General features: G+C 34.1%; 3 protein-coding genes across 7 annotated transcripts in view; 1 reads left to right on the forward strand and 2 right to left on the reverse strand.

The window, feature by feature from the left end:
* LOC106168772 (protein mono-ADP-ribosyltransferase PARP14) overlaps positions 1-13,568 on the reverse strand; it is a 51,870-nt gene extending 38,302 nt beyond the window's left edge. Inside the window, exons 1-2 of the mRNA XM_087002550.1 lie at positions 13,493-13,568; positions 12,629-12,814 (exon numbers count right to left, since the gene is read on the reverse strand). Of these exons, the coding sequence (XP_086858676.1) occupies positions 12,629-12,814; positions 13,493-13,553 (247 nt within the window). The 5' untranslated portion in view covers positions 13,554-13,568. The remainder of the gene's footprint in view (positions 1-12,628; positions 12,815-13,492) is intronic.
* Positions 1-15,392, forward strand: part of LOC106168751 (protein mono-ADP-ribosyltransferase PARP15-like) — a 43,346-nt gene that overhangs the window by 11,343 nt on the left and 16,611 nt on the right. Inside the window, exons 7-10 of one of the 5 annotated variants that reach the window (XM_087002553.1) lie at positions 1,005-1,102; positions 1,480-1,667; positions 4,922-5,108; positions 5,418-6,461. The exons of 3 other annotated variants lie outside the window; for them this stretch is intronic. In XM_087002553.1, coding sequence (XP_086858679.1) covers positions 1,005-1,102; positions 1,480-1,667; positions 4,922-5,108; positions 5,418-5,683 — 739 coding nt within the window. In that variant the 3' untranslated portion in view covers positions 5,684-6,461. Of the gene's footprint in view, positions 1-1,004; positions 1,103-1,479; positions 1,668-4,921; positions 5,109-5,417; positions 6,462-13,894; positions 14,023-15,392 lie in introns of those variants that run through there. One more of the 5 variants, XM_087002555.1, reaches the window with a different exon arrangement.
* The window catches only part of LOC106168750 (cytosolic endo-beta-N-acetylglucosaminidase), a 33,681-nt gene continuing 24,899 nt past the window's right edge, over positions 6,611-15,392 (reverse strand). Inside the window, exon 12 of the mRNA XM_087002561.1 lies at positions 6,611-8,661. Coding sequence (XP_086858687.1) covers positions 8,380-8,661 — 282 coding nt within the window. The 3' untranslated portion in view covers positions 6,611-8,379. The remainder of the gene's footprint in view (positions 8,662-15,392) is intronic.

Genomic DNA, 15,392 nt, shown 5'->3' on the forward strand with positions numbered 1-15,392 from the left:
AAGTTTAATTATTTGTTTGTAAAAATTGCCCATGTCACCCTGTTAGTTTGGAGGGGTAAGCTGGGTCAAGTCCGTGTCAAAATTCTTTGAATCTTTGCGGGAAAAATTCTTCCTTTGTTTCTCTAGCTCCTTGTTAAACCTGGTGTCCAGATATTATCTAGTGCCCCAAGTTGCGGGAGCTGCTCTTTGAAAATAACACTCAGGCAGATTTTAACCTTAGATAAACCTATAGAAAGAGGGTACAGAAGAGCTGAGGGCCACTGAACCCTCCAATTAAGAGGTAAAGGAAGTTTCAGTTAGATGGACGATTAAGATAGGACTTGTTAAGGTTACAGGCATTGTTTACTTCAGATTGCAAGACGGGGGGGGGGGGGGGGGTCAGAACAATTGTGCCTATAAAATTGATACAGAGGATTTGTACATACAGGTGACTTTAATAAGCAGAGGATTTTCTTTTATATTCCGTGAAAAATACACTAAATTTATATAAAATAATATCATGGTTGGCCAAAAAATTGTACGCACAGTGCATCCGTGCGTATGCCTAGTTACGCCCATGGATTACATGACATTTTTCATACTTGACATAGTTTTGCCCTGATTTCAATAATCTAAAAGAAAATCACCCACGTTATCAGCAATCCTACCAGGAGCATTCTTAAGATTATGCAGGGTTCATGATTAAGATCAGGTCAAGTAATTGGACATTTATGTTGTACAGGTGTATATGTTCTAAAACATAAACAGTTTTCACTCGATATAATTTTGTACATGTACATTATAAGCTGATATGTAAAATACTTGTAATTACTACTTGCTAACAGTAATTCATTTTCACAAAAGATTATATAATGTAGTATATTTCTTTTGACATCATTTTCTTTTATTTTTAAAACCTGTTTTGGCTAATTTACTAAGTAAGTAATAATCAGGACTCGGGAGTTGGCTTATAAACATGCATATATTTTTATAAATATCTGATATACATCTCAATCATATTTTAGATTTGGGTATCCTGACCCTGGGTACCTTCAGAGAGTGCAGGAAGAACTCAAGGCCAAGGGAATTGAGGAAGAGCAAGGTGAAGTTCAGCAACCACCAGGTATGCTATAATATACTACAGTATGTACATCTTATTGTGATCTCACATACTCATACATGTTCACGTTCAATTTATTATGAATTTGTGCAGTCTTATGGCATATGTCAGTCGTTGAAGATTGTTGTCAAATAGAGAAGTAAGCCATGCCTTTGTCAGTCATTGTGAGAACAAAATCCAAATGGGCATTTAGTGGCTGATATTGTGAATAACACAAGATATATGTATATGTAAGATTGTGTTGAGTCATAAAGTTCATTTATAGTTAATTGTTATTTCTAACATTTATGTATGATGCAAGTGTTCACACACACACACACACACACACACACAAACACACACACACACACACACACACACATGTAATTTTTTTTCATTAGTTGTCCACCAGCAAAACAAACATGAGAAACCCAGCCAGCCCTCAAACACTTTTGACCTTCCTTCTTACTGGAGTCCAATGGATCCGGGCAAAGTTGTGGATATCATTGAGTTAAAGCCTATGGATCCAGATTTCAAGAAAGTAGCAGGAAGTATTTCATATGGAAAGTTCAAGTTGAACAACATAAAGGTAGGGAAAAGAGTAATAAATGGATGCATGCATCATGACCTGTCTTTAAAAATGTTATTGGAAATATGTTCAGTACAAAATTTACAGATGAAAAAATAAAATGAGCAAAATCTCTGTATCGAAAGAAAGTACTATTTGTGTACATATTTCTTTGTTAGCATAAAACTCATATCAGTATTTAAAATACTAAAAAATATCAAATAACATCAATAGAATGGATCATGCAAGCATCCCCCTTACTGAAAAATGATGATTGATTTTGCCAGAAAAAAATTATCTTATTTCTTGTTAAAAAATGCTTGACCATTTATTCGTGTAGTCTCTGACTAGATGGACACTGTAAGGTTGACTTATATTATTTGCTTCAGATGAAGAATAGCCAATAATTAGATACATTTACATAGGCAGGAGTTTGATTGTAAAATTTCATGTAGCACTTTATTTAATGTGAGAACTAAAAAAAGATTTCTGTCATAGACTAGTTTACACATTGTGCACTTGTGAAATATAGTGTTCTATTTGAAAGTAACTCAATTGACAAAGGGGTTTTTAGGCCTTCTGACCACACAATAGTTAAAATTTCTATGTTGATAGCATCTCTTAGGTTTTCAAAGTTATCTAGTGTTTGTGTATCAGTTTTATGGCCCAGACCCCAACACTGTATAAATGTTCTTATTGATTCAGACCAACAGGGTCCTTTTTCTTTTTGCTCCTGTTCATAAATGTTTTTAACCATTCTGTTGGAAGGTAGCTCTTTTAGTCTGGCTCTGTATCTCTGTGTCTGTTTTACAACATCAGAATAGAGTGGAAATCTTCCAAATTCAGCTCTACAGGCATTGTTCATAGCATTTTTTTTGTACACCTAGTGCCCATTTGCACATTTTTAGATGTAGTTGTTCAAAAGGAAATTTATTTAGTTTTGAAAGTGACATTTGTTTTTCCTTGAATATTTCTTCAGACCAAACTTCACACCCATACAGTAAGATGGGCTTGATGATTTTGTCAAAAAGTTTTAAGTTGAGTGTGGGAGATGTTATCTTGTTTGAGGACAGGGCTGCTTTAAGAGCAAAGGTTGCTTTTAGAGCCCTTTTCTTTAAATTTTCAATTGCTTTTTTCATTGAACCTGTATTTGTAAAGGTTAAACCCAGATAATTGTACTATTTTCCTTTTGTGTCTACTAATAAATAATGGTACCTTAACTTTTATTTTTAAAGGGTTCTTAAAAAGTCCTTTGAATGGTTTGATCATACATGGACCTAATAAGAGAAGGACATGAAATGCGGCATCTTCCTTTGAAGCTATGTGCGTTCGGGTAAACATTCGCCCATTGTCTCAGATAAGCTGTTTTGATAGCTCCACGGGAGCCTGAACAACTTATTATCAAGGTAGCGCGCGCTGTGCCTCATTGAAATTCTTTTGTTCTATTGCATGGATAACGCAATTTCTCGCGGTCCCTCGTGGTTGCTATGATGCAGCATTGCCTCCATCTTGTAATTGCTAGCACATAGACTTGCGTCAACAAGTGGAAATTTGTTTCGGGTTTTCAGTTTCTTTTTCTTGTTACCTAATTAAAACGGGCTCTGGCCTTTGTCTTTACTTGTTATCGTTTCCAAGATTGTATTGATATATGTCGAACTAATACATAACTGGTTTAAAAGCATGTTGTCTAATAAAGCCAGGTAGGTGCTATCCAAACGCATCTGATAACAAGATAATGCAATGTAGCAAGCCAATTTCAGAGGTGAGACTTAAATCACAAAAGTGATCCAGATCCACTTTTATGACCATTACCCAAGTAAATATATTCATGAAGTTTGCATGAGTACATGTCCACAGTTATACTTGAATTAAAAGACCAATGAGGGTGTTTGTCAATCGTCTCTTTGCTGTTTAGGGACTCCAATTAAAAGATGAAAAACTATTAATTATCATTCTCAAAGTGGAGCAGACTGTAGCGGGTAATGTACGTGTAAATATATATATATACTTCAGAGCAGTGTTAATGTCAACTTTGATAAAAAATATTAAAAGACCCACAGGTGCGTTTTTGTGGGTCACGAATGCGTGTGTGGTGCCCTATTGCAACGAGAGCCCATATTGAAAGTTAAAAAAATAATAATTATCATTCTCAGACAGGAGCAGACCGTAGCCGGTAATGTGTAAATATATATATACTTCAGAGCAGTGTTAATGTCAACTTTGATAAAAAATATTAAAAGACCCACAGGTGCGTTTTTGTGGGTCACGAATGCGTGTGTGGTGCCCTGTTGCAACGAGAGCCCATATTGAAAGTTAAAAATATTAATTATCATTACATAATTCGGGCTCACTTAAGCAAGTAACATAAACCTATTCATATAGTACACAGCAGTGTAAATGCCACCTTTATCTAAACCGTACGTAAAAAATACCAGACCTAAAACGATGTCAGCGAGTTGAATAAATCGGAGAGGAATTGCGTCATTTTAATTCAAGACACGATTGAGGGTTTCATTATTGCCGCGTCTTGGGCTAATTTCTCACATAGAGAGAAAAGTTTGACACTGAAAATATTTTCCAATCGGATCATAGCTGAAAACAAGTATACTACACTACAATTGTACAATTTTGAATGCTCATTTTACCATTACCCAAGTAAATATATTCATGAAGTTTGCATGTGTACATGTCCACAGTTATACTTGAATTAAAAGACCAATGAGGGTGTTAGTCAAATGTCTCTTTGCTGTTTAGGGACTCCAATTTAAAGATGAACAAACAAGATTGCCTTTACCACCTATGGCATTTTGAATTCCTCCATGAATAAACATATCAAATTCTCACATAGTTTCCAAATTGACAGAACAAATTGTACTTATACTTAATCTCTATAATTTTATTGTCTCATCCACCCGAAAGATTGACTCAGGTTATCGCGAACTACCTGCCCAAATGACACAAAAAGTCATCGACAACTGCAATATGCTCGCTTCCTGTACGTGAGGTAGCGTGATCCGAACGCACATGGTTTCGCGAAGAGCTCACATTAAGCCGATTATCCTTTGATCTTGCTGCGCGTTTCACGTCCTTCTCTCATTAGGTCCATGGATCATATAATAATGTTGTTGTATGAACTCTGCAGATGAGATCAGTAGTTCAACAGTCAAGGTAAAAAGTAACATTCAACACAAATCCTTGTCCTACCGTTTGGCCTATCAGGGGGCATCTGTGTTTTGAACAACAAACTTTATCTAATGAATAACTTTATTTTACAGATCTCCCGTATACAAAACCCAGCATTGTTCCAAAAATTCATGGCTAAGGAAAAGAGTATGAAAGAGAATTCTCACCAGGGCAGAATTATAGAAAGCACTTTGTGGCATGGGACAAGAGAAGAGAATAAAAAATATATCAGCATATGTGGTCTTGGTCCTTATTACCATTCCCACAGAGGACCTCTTGGTAATTAACAAATAAAGTCCGTTTCTCTCAATATTAATACAAGAAAGTTGTCTTTTCTCCAGTATAATTATTTATTTATTTTTGTTAATTTTCATCTTCCAAGGGATAGTATTAAAATTTTTATCTACTGGTAGTTATGTTAAGAACGGGGTATGGTACTGATTACTACAACCTTGGACCCATCATACATATGTATAATGGGTCCTAGCTACAATAAACTGTTGACAGCAACATAGTCAATTTTCACAATGAAAAGCTTAATCTACACCGCTAGTATTTTCTTTTGGATTTTCCTTTTTTTTATTTCAGGAAATGGTGTTTATTTCTCAGTCAGTGCAGAGCAGTGCAGTCAAGTATGTCGGGCTCCATTTCCTTCAGGCAAGAAGCACATGATAAAATGCCGTGTGCTGACAGGAGCGTACACGCAAGGTCGTGCTTGGACAAGGTCTCCACTAGTTAGTTCAGGTTCAGGGGGCACATTTGATTCAGTTGTTGACAGCGTTTCAAATCCATCTGTGTTTGTGATCTTCTCTGCGATCCAAATATATCCAGAATACTGGATAACATTCACTTAAGTTTTGATATGCTGACAGTGATGAAATTAGACAAATTTTCATTTGATTATATTTACGGCCTAAAAGTCTCATGATTATTTATTGTTAAGAAATGAGAGATTGTTTTTCATTTTTCAGCTAGTGATGGTACTTTGTTAGTTGAAAAGTTGATTTTCTTTCCCCTTATCTTATCTGCAACTAAAATTAAGTTTTGTATAATATTATATCATTGAGAAACAAGTTAGTTTTGTTAGGTTTATGTAATATTGTTCACTGTTAAGAAGCTTTTAAGCTGATAATTTAAGTCATATAAAATTTGTGTACTCTCACACCAGGCTAGGATAAAATGCTGTCTAAGGAGGCTCATCTATTTTAATGTTTATTGTAACCTGGGACAGATAAAATATTTTATTTAACAAAGTTTTAATTGGACAAGTAAAAAAACTTGTCAGGGGGTTGATAGGAACATGCTGTAGAGTTTAAAGTTATGACAGCAACTATCGTATAAAGATGAAGCTTATAAGAACATTGTTTGTGTAAGTCTGTTTAAAACAAGTGTGGACAAAAATGTTAGATGTTCCAGTTCAGAACATTTACATACATTTGTCATTGTTGACATTGCATTCTCGTGAAGACTGCAGGAAGTCACCAAAATTGCATAAGTGATAGTTTATAGACTTGAGTATTTGGAAAAATACTAGTAGGTAATTTTTCCCAGTATGAACAAAATAACCAGACTAACTGAATATATATGGATGGATATCTGACTTATAGTACGTATTATAACATGTTAAAAGGGGTTATTGGTGATGCATAAACACTTATATAGCAAAGAAATGGAATTTTCACTGAAATTTTGCCAATTGTTAATTCCTGTACCTGTACCTAAAATTAATTTCTTGAGAAAATTAACATCAATTGGTACGTTTTCAAAATCTATTCAAGATCTTTTTTTTTTCAATCCATCAATATTAAGATTTATTCAGTAATATATAAGATACACCGATGTGCACATAATTTACCATAAAATTCAGTTAACTTACTGTAAATAACATTCTCCTAGTGTGTAAGAAGGGTTACTTCAGGTATCATATTAATAATTCAATAATAATTTTAATGATAACCTTGCTTTATTCAAATGCCATCCAGCAGGATGCTTTTTTCAGATCCCGTTTATATAAAAATACATACATTTAAATATCTTGGTGGGTTTTGTTCGTATGCAAGTGTATTATTGTGCCATATATTATCTTTTGCCTTTCTCCAATTTGCATGTGTAAGAGACTATGTATTCAAATTCTTTTTAAAAGACATTTTAACTGCAGTGATATTAACCATATTTTTACAAAGATTATTATTTTACAATGGAACATTGTTAGATATGAATATTTTGTGAATGCTGTTTTAAAATTGTTTATTGTCTGAACCTTCTGTTATTCAAAGTACTTTCACTTTCATATAGTCATATATTTGATTGCTTACTTCAGCGAAATAGTCAGAGGAGTTTTTTTAGATGTTCGTGTATAGATAGAAATTTTATGAACACTAGAATTGCAAAAATTTGAACAGCTGCTCGTCGACCATCAATCAATCACATAAGATATAAAGGATAAAATTTTAGTGAGTATTACCAAAGAAACCTTGGTCTGAACAAATTTAAGCATAACTGTGTCAGTGTTTTGATTTAACTTAAATTTGTTCATCTCAGAGATGGCAACACTATTGATTCTACTTATTATTAACATAAGTCTCCTTTAGTAGTAGTTTAATCCAAAGATGTTATAGCAAATGGCTTTGCTGTCAATTTTTCACCTAATTATGCTTGCAACAAGAGTAAAGCAGTAAAACAACTGATACACATAATTACTTAGCACTGAGAATGACAAATTTTCTCTGTGAACTTTGTTGTGTTTATTTTTACTTTTTACTAAAAATATGAATGTTTAAAATATGACATATGAAAAAATGGAGTTCAACTCTAACATGTATACAAAATAATTCCAAGTTTGGAAGTGATCATAAAACGTGAAAATAATTTTTCAATGGGGGGGGGGGGGGGCTGTAAAAAATAAAGTCTAAGAAAGTCTTAAGAAAACCTTGTCCAATGATGAAAAATGGATAATATATAAAGAATTTTTATAAATTAGCAAAACCAGTATATATTCACACTTAAACCAGATTGGAAAATTGGAAACATGTATCTCAACCAGAGGCAAAACAACCCAGTTTTGTCAATTTGTGTCACTGTTTTGATTTGACTGTGCCTGTCCACAATATTTATCACCAAGAACTGTTTATTGTCCAAATATAAATATAGAAAATGAAAATAAAATGGTTTATCACAGTATTTGTGTGTTGTTTGACTCAATACATTTTCATTCTTCACTACTTTGATAATAATTATATCACAAAATATGCCAAATTTTGAATCTCATGCCATGCTAAAATTTATGAATGTTGACTTTTCAATCTTTAATTTCTCTACTCTCAACATGAGCATAAAGCCACTCTTGCAAGCATCTAAATCACACACTTCAAACCTTTTACCTAATGTATAACAGAGCAAGGACAAACATGCACCTATGCGAGAAATGTGACTTCATGTTTTTCAGGTTCCTTTGCACTAGCAAGGGGCTGAAAAATTTCACCCTTTCTCATGTGTTGAACAATTAAATAAAATTTATCACAGACTTCATTTGGAATGGGTAGCTGATCAATCATAAATGTGTGACCAGGAGTTTGTCCCAGCAAAAAAAATTTTTGCTTAATGTTGGATATTCTGTGTAAACCAACCACACAAAGCTGTACTCTATGTTCAGCTTCTGGTTATCCCAGTCTAACTTAACAGTCAGTAGCTGACTGTCATCTGGAATGGACTTCAACTGCTTTGGTTCACTCAGGTTCTGACTCTGGTTTGAATGGAATGGTTGAAGAGATATGTTTTTGGTATGTAACAAGGTTGTGCTTTCTATCTCATCAAAATCTTTCTGCTGTAATATCTGAAAATGGGACAAACAACAATTGTTAAATTTTTAAAAAGACGGCTGAGAAATTAATGTACATGATTCAATTAATTGACTTAAGCTATGTTTCTGGCCTACTAGTAAAATAAAAAAAAAAGCATTTTTTGCTAAGAAAAGAGAAAAAATCTTTACATTGCTATAGATATATTTAATAATACCCAATACCAATATTTCTACTACTTTGAGACAGAACACTAGAGCACAGCAGTGTTAACACTATTTTAACTGTAATTATGTTTTGCAAACTTAAAACAATACATGTATATAAATTATATGAATTTTAAAATGGAGAAAAATTTGAGACTGATAACCATGTCTGACAAACACCACCAAAAAATATTTCACCATTGCTTAAAAGAAAACCTTCAAATTCAATTCCTGAAAGGAGATTTTTAGAAATCTGCTATGGCAGTGCATTTTAAACATTTTGAAAAATTACCCAACATGTTTACAATAGTTAGCGTTTTGAAAGGCTGAATAAGGTGAACTAGGGCATAGAGGAATAGTACTGACACTTGCAGTAAAACCAGATACACTGACTGTTTTACACTAGCAATTCGTTCACTGTGGCTCAATAGATCATAACCATGTAACATGATAAATACAGTTACCTGTATCTGTCCCAGAAAGATGCCTGCTTCTGTTGTTAGCACTTAAGATTGTTTTGCACACATCCCAAGAGATATTTTTGTTACGTATAACTCCGCCACTATACAGCTCTGACTATTTAAGTCTGAAGACCCTAAAATTCAGGATATTTAAAGATCATGCACTGAACTCTGTTATTATACTCATAATTTCATGCTACATGACTCTCAACTGCCATGAGTAATTAAAATATTTTGCTGCTCTTCCAATCTGAAGAGATTTTATGACAAAAAGTGCTTCTTTTCTACTAACAGCAACAAAATAGCCAAAATAATGTGACTTTTCAGAAGTGAAGTTCTTTCTTAACCTTTACATTATTGTTAATATTTTCTTATTCTTTCTGCAGCAAATAATCTGCAAGAGAAAACAGTATTATCAGAAAATTTTATAATAATTTTTCAGCTATTGCCTAAAATACGTTACTGTAATACTGTTTTAACAATATGCAGCAATACCAATAAAATATATATATATATATATATATATATATATATATATATATATATATATATATATATACATACACTAGTATGTACTAATAAAGGGAATGGAAAGTAGTTTACAACTTTTAAGTCCACAAATGACCATTTCAAGGCATGTAGATATTATCATCAACCAAGAATAAATTCCACTTGAAACATGTCCAAGATCAATTCTCAAAAACCCAGCAATGCTAGCCATTGAAATAAGATAAGTTTGGAATTTTAAAAAGTATGTGCAACTGAAGTACAATATGAGGCTTACTTCACTTATAAGAAATAAAAGCACAAAATAACGTTAAAAAGGTTATGCAATTCTTAATCCTTTCATTCTACATTTCATGTGTCATTCATGTGCTGTTGTTTCTGTTCTTGGGTAAACTGATCATTGGTGAATGTGGGCTGGGGACGCTGTAGACTGAGGTTATGCCATGGAGTGATGGATATTTTCTAAATGACAAAAGTCACATGACATTCACAAGAATTTCAGAATGAATCACCTGTAAAACAAAGGATAATACACTGTATTATATCTAACCTCCTGCTGAATCTGAAGGGTTTTATTAAGTGTTTTAGCTGTTCCTGGCACTGCTGTCACTTCTGTTTTATCCAGTTGGTTTTCTGTCTCAAGCCCAATGTGTAGTGACCCCTGGGTTACAGTCAAAGCAGCACCATCCAGCTGGTGGTCACTTTTACTGAGAACTCTCTCTGAAACTATATAAAAATAGACTGGTTTCATGCACATTGTTTGAATTTAAGTTTCACCATTTATTACAATCCAACACATCATTTGCACTTATTTTTATTAAAAAATCTACATTGCATTGTCTTTCGTGTGACGTGTATAAATTTCACCCCATTTCCATAGATTTTTAGATCGATCTATCTCTGTGGGGAGTCTCACTAGATTATTGTCAGCTTGGTCAGCTTAAGCGTCTGTTCCGCCTACTAAAAGCTGTAAGGGGGTAATTAACTATGGTGCCCACTCGGCTGACTGCAATTTAGCGTGAACCCCCAGGGAGTTAGGTCGATCTAAAACTTAATCTTTAGATCGATCTAAATCTCTGGGAAAGCACCCTTTATGTACTATAATAAAATATGCTGCTTTTTTTCAAGTAACCCAGTCTAAAACTTGTTAAACACAATTTTCAATGTTTTATAACACAAATTAGATACAATTAAAAATTGAAAATGACTCTGTTGCTATATATGATGATGATAACATTATTTAAAATTTATTTACATAATAGGCTATTAATAAAATGGATTATACAATGGTATTACTTTTCAGAGTTCCTGAAAACATTTATATAAGTTTCCTAGCTCTCAATCCATGTCTCAATCCATGGCATGTCAACAAACAATAATTAAGTTCAATCATACCACTGTGTTCATAGCTGTCATACATGTATATACATCCTATTAAATAAACTGTTTCTTGGGTAATGGATGGAATTAATCAACATTTCATTAAAATACCCTTTTATCAATATTTCACATAACACAATTAAACAGAAAATAAATACCACCACCAGAAGGAAATTCACTCTCAAAGTACTGCTGTATGGCATTCTTTGTTGTTTGTGGAGTAAATCCCTGCATTGTTATCAGACAGTTGTGCATCTTGGAGTTCTCTAAATTGCATACAAACAATAAACATGTGATTTAAGTGACTGGTCGTTGTGATTTTAATGACTAAAAAACCTGCCTTTATTTACACATTCTTTTCAAAGTGGTATTTTATATTTAAATAGGTGATGTTGTAATTAAAGTCATAGTAACTCTTTGTTTTGGCCAAAAATTGGATTTCCTGGAGTAAACGGCAATTTTCCCGTACTTACCAATGGTCAACGACCCCATTTCTGCATTCAAAGTTAGTCTAGGGTTTTTTTTTTTTTCTAAACGCTAGGTTTTTTGTTAAAATCTCCTAAGAGATTTTAACTGACGGGGCCCTCTCTGACATTGCATAGTCACGCGATATCGAGCGGGGTTTTCTGGTGACCTACTTAAAACTGCAGGAAAAGCTGACAACAACAACACTTTATTACAATAAAATAAAATTCATATGATATAATCGTTTTATTGCTCAAAATGCATTTATATCTACAATGTGTGCAGTTCTGGGCCTTTGGTTATCCGATACACTGTACAAAAACTCGCAACTTACGTCTGAGGATTGCATCATGCGCCTGCTATATCTTATCCTGCCACATGTTATTTGGCCTCGAATGAACGCGAGAATCCGCCTGACACGCCAAAGTCCTTGGCAACGGATGCTTTGACGACCCGGAAGAAAGCCACCGAAAGCCCTATTGACAAGCATAGTTTTTAGTTTTACTACAATAACAGCCGTTTTAGTAGTGAAAAACAATATAATATATTTCCATGCATTGTTTAAAATGTTTTTCTTGCGGAATATTGAATCTCAGAGTTATTATTGCATTAATTATCCAGCTCAAAAGTCACAGTTTATGCAAGTTTACAAATATTTCTGTTTTAATTTGGCCAAATACTAAAGCCAAGTGATATAAAATGGTTTTCAAAACTTGCAAGCTTATATTGGTTTTTAAGTCTGAAATTATATACAGTGTTATATAATGTCAATGCATGTACCTGTGATGCCTATTGATCTTTTTCTGTTTTGCTTAATATTTGTCCAAAAATACATCCATCCATTCACCTGTATGTCATCTTGTCCATCAATCTGTCTATCCTTATTTATAAACTCATTTTGGCATTTTTCTTCAGAATAACTACTGCATTCTTTTTTTAAAATATCAATATAATAAAAAATGTAATGAGTACATGTAACATACCTGTGTCCACTGAATGAGATACAGCTTGATATGGAGGTGGAGGATATGTTGGGCTTACAGGTACATTCCAGACATAGGGACACCTGTAGGACCAGCTGGTGACTGACCATAGCCATGATAACCGTACCCTGTGATGCAAAGAGGTCCTGATTGTGATGGGTTGGTCCCATGTGATATTCCCAAGCACTATGAAAATATGTAAGTGTATGGAAACATTAAAAACAATTCTGTTTTGCTGAATAAAATGAAAATATAAACTATATATAAACTGCATCGGTATGAGTATCAGAATAAATTAAGATCATACAGACATTTAGTGCGCATGTATGTATGTTAGTGTTAGTGTGTTAGAAAGAGAGAGAAAAGGAACAAAGACCACATTCCCATACATATTTAGATAGATCTATCCCCTTGGGGAGTCTCACTAGATTGGTGTCAGCTTCACAGGCTTACAGAATGTCTGTCCCGCCTACTAAAAGCTGTAAGGGGGTAATTAACTATGGTGCACGCTCAACTGACAGCAATTTAGCGTGAACCCCCAGGGAGTTAGGTCAATCCGGATGGATTTTAAAAAATAACCTATCACTGAATTTCCTCTCTTTTGCAAAACTCCAGAACATTTAGTACCTTTATACCGATATCTTAAAAAGAATTAAGTAGATCCCCCTTAAGGGGAAAAATTACCATCCCTGGAAATGCCTTAAAATATTAGTTTGTGCTGCACTACGGGGTACTTCTGAATGGCGTGCAGAATTAATTTGCAAACATTGAGTTATCATTCAGCCTTATTCAGGCAAAGCTGAATACTGTTCGCGGTAATTGTATAAGACTGCATGATTCGAACTAGATCTACAGTACATTTACCATTTTGAACAGCTATTTCAGACGTGATACAACTATACGTGTGTTTGCTTGTCCGATTCATACGCCCACCGGTACGTGCTAATTCATACACAAAGAAACAGTAATGCAAAAATAGTATATATGTGTATTATAGTCTACGAAAACAGCCATTAGCCCATTACCATATGCTAGTCACTGAATCTGACCAATGCCTCTTTCTCTTTAGTACATACAGTTCACCTCCACCCAAGCGACGGCATCCTTCCTGAAAAAAAAAACATCTTTTTCTCTTTGAGCAAAGATGCCTGCATAACACGTAAGAAAAATTCCCAAAATTTTTACCCATTGTGTACTTTCGATTTGTGTAGTCACGTGGTGATAAAACCGGGGATTTCCCTGGTGACGTCAATTTCTACCATATTGTAACCAACGAGCAAAGCGAACGAAACGTCATCGCTTGTTATAACTTTGTAATTTGCGGAGTTTCCAGTTAAGTGTCTGTGATAGAATTTGATACGATTTCCAGAGACCTTTGAGAAAGGACAGTCTAGGTATGTTGCTACTGTATTTATTAGTTGAACTTTAATGAGCTGCACATTTGAAAAAGCCCTACTTTATTTTCTATTTATATTATTTGGGATATCCAGGGAACATTTATCAATCACCTGGCGTGAGGGCAAATAGAAAGTCAATCTGGCCACCATTTTATTCCATATGAAATGGGCTACGAAAGTTTAGAGGGTTCTCCACTAGTCAGAATTATAAGGTGGGAGAGAGTGATTGTGGTGAGGGTCCTACCAAGTTACTTGCTGTTTTTTTTTTTTTTTTTTTTTTTTTTTTTGGGGGGGGGGGGGCGGGATACACAGTTTAAAGGGATAATAACTGTTCGTTTTGGCCAAAAATGAATTTTCCTGGAGTAAACAATAATTTCCCCATACTTACCAATGGTTAATTAAAGAATCGATTGATACATTCAAAGTTAATTAGTTCCTGTTTTTTTCTAAATTTTTTATTTTTTATTTTTTTGTAATAATTTTTAAAAGATTATTACAGAGGGTAGGGAGTACCCCCTTAATCACCAATCACAAAGAATTAAAACAGGTCAATCACCAATCATGAATATATATGCAGGTCAATCACCATGGCAATCAAGAGGAATTGAAAGCTATCACCATTCATCAAGATAGAAAATTGCTGTACTTGCAGGAATGCAAAGAATTTATAACATTACCAGAATGATTTATTTCGTGTTGATTGACAGGAATAATTTACTTAGAGATATTCAGCCATTCTCATTGGTCAGGGTTCCAGCGACAAAGACTAATTAGGTGATCATATACGAATTGAAGTGGAAAATAGTGAACTATACTCACATTTCCACTTTTCTACCTTCCTCATTTGAAGAGTTTGTTGAATTTATCTCCAGTGAGTGATCGCCTTACAATTATGATGCAAAGTTCGGACTTTCTAGAACAAATTCCTGTAACGCTAATTTTAAAAACGTTTTCACAAATCACGTAGATTTGGAAGGGTAAATTGCGAATCATGTTGATGAATTTATACCAATAACGTGGACAAAGAAGTTCTTGAATCACATTGCACACAGAATATTGGGCTCAAATGATGCATCATGCTCAAAAAAAATAAGGCCAATGATGCGTAACGCAAAAGGTATTCCCTACCCTCGTTACAGAGTATAGCCATTTATGGAGGTCACGTGACGTAGTCCAATGACAAGCTCAGATATCAGAATAATAGCTGTAACTGCCGTTGTTGTGGTAAAACGGAATATATTTTATTTCTTTGAGTTGTTTACAATGTTTTTATTGTGAAATATAGATCTCATATGAAGAGTTATTATCCCTTTAAGTTTTTTAATGCAAGCATGCTTTTCAATACATGCTGTTTTTTGTTCCATTCA

The sequence above is a fragment of the Lingula anatina genome, chromosome 1, assembly GCF_051362555.1.
Source record: "Lingula anatina isolate TDL-2025a chromosome 1, LinAna3.0, whole genome shotgun sequence".
Taxonomy (NCBI): Eukaryota; Metazoa; Brachiopoda; class Lingulata; order Lingulida; family Lingulidae; genus Lingula; species Lingula anatina.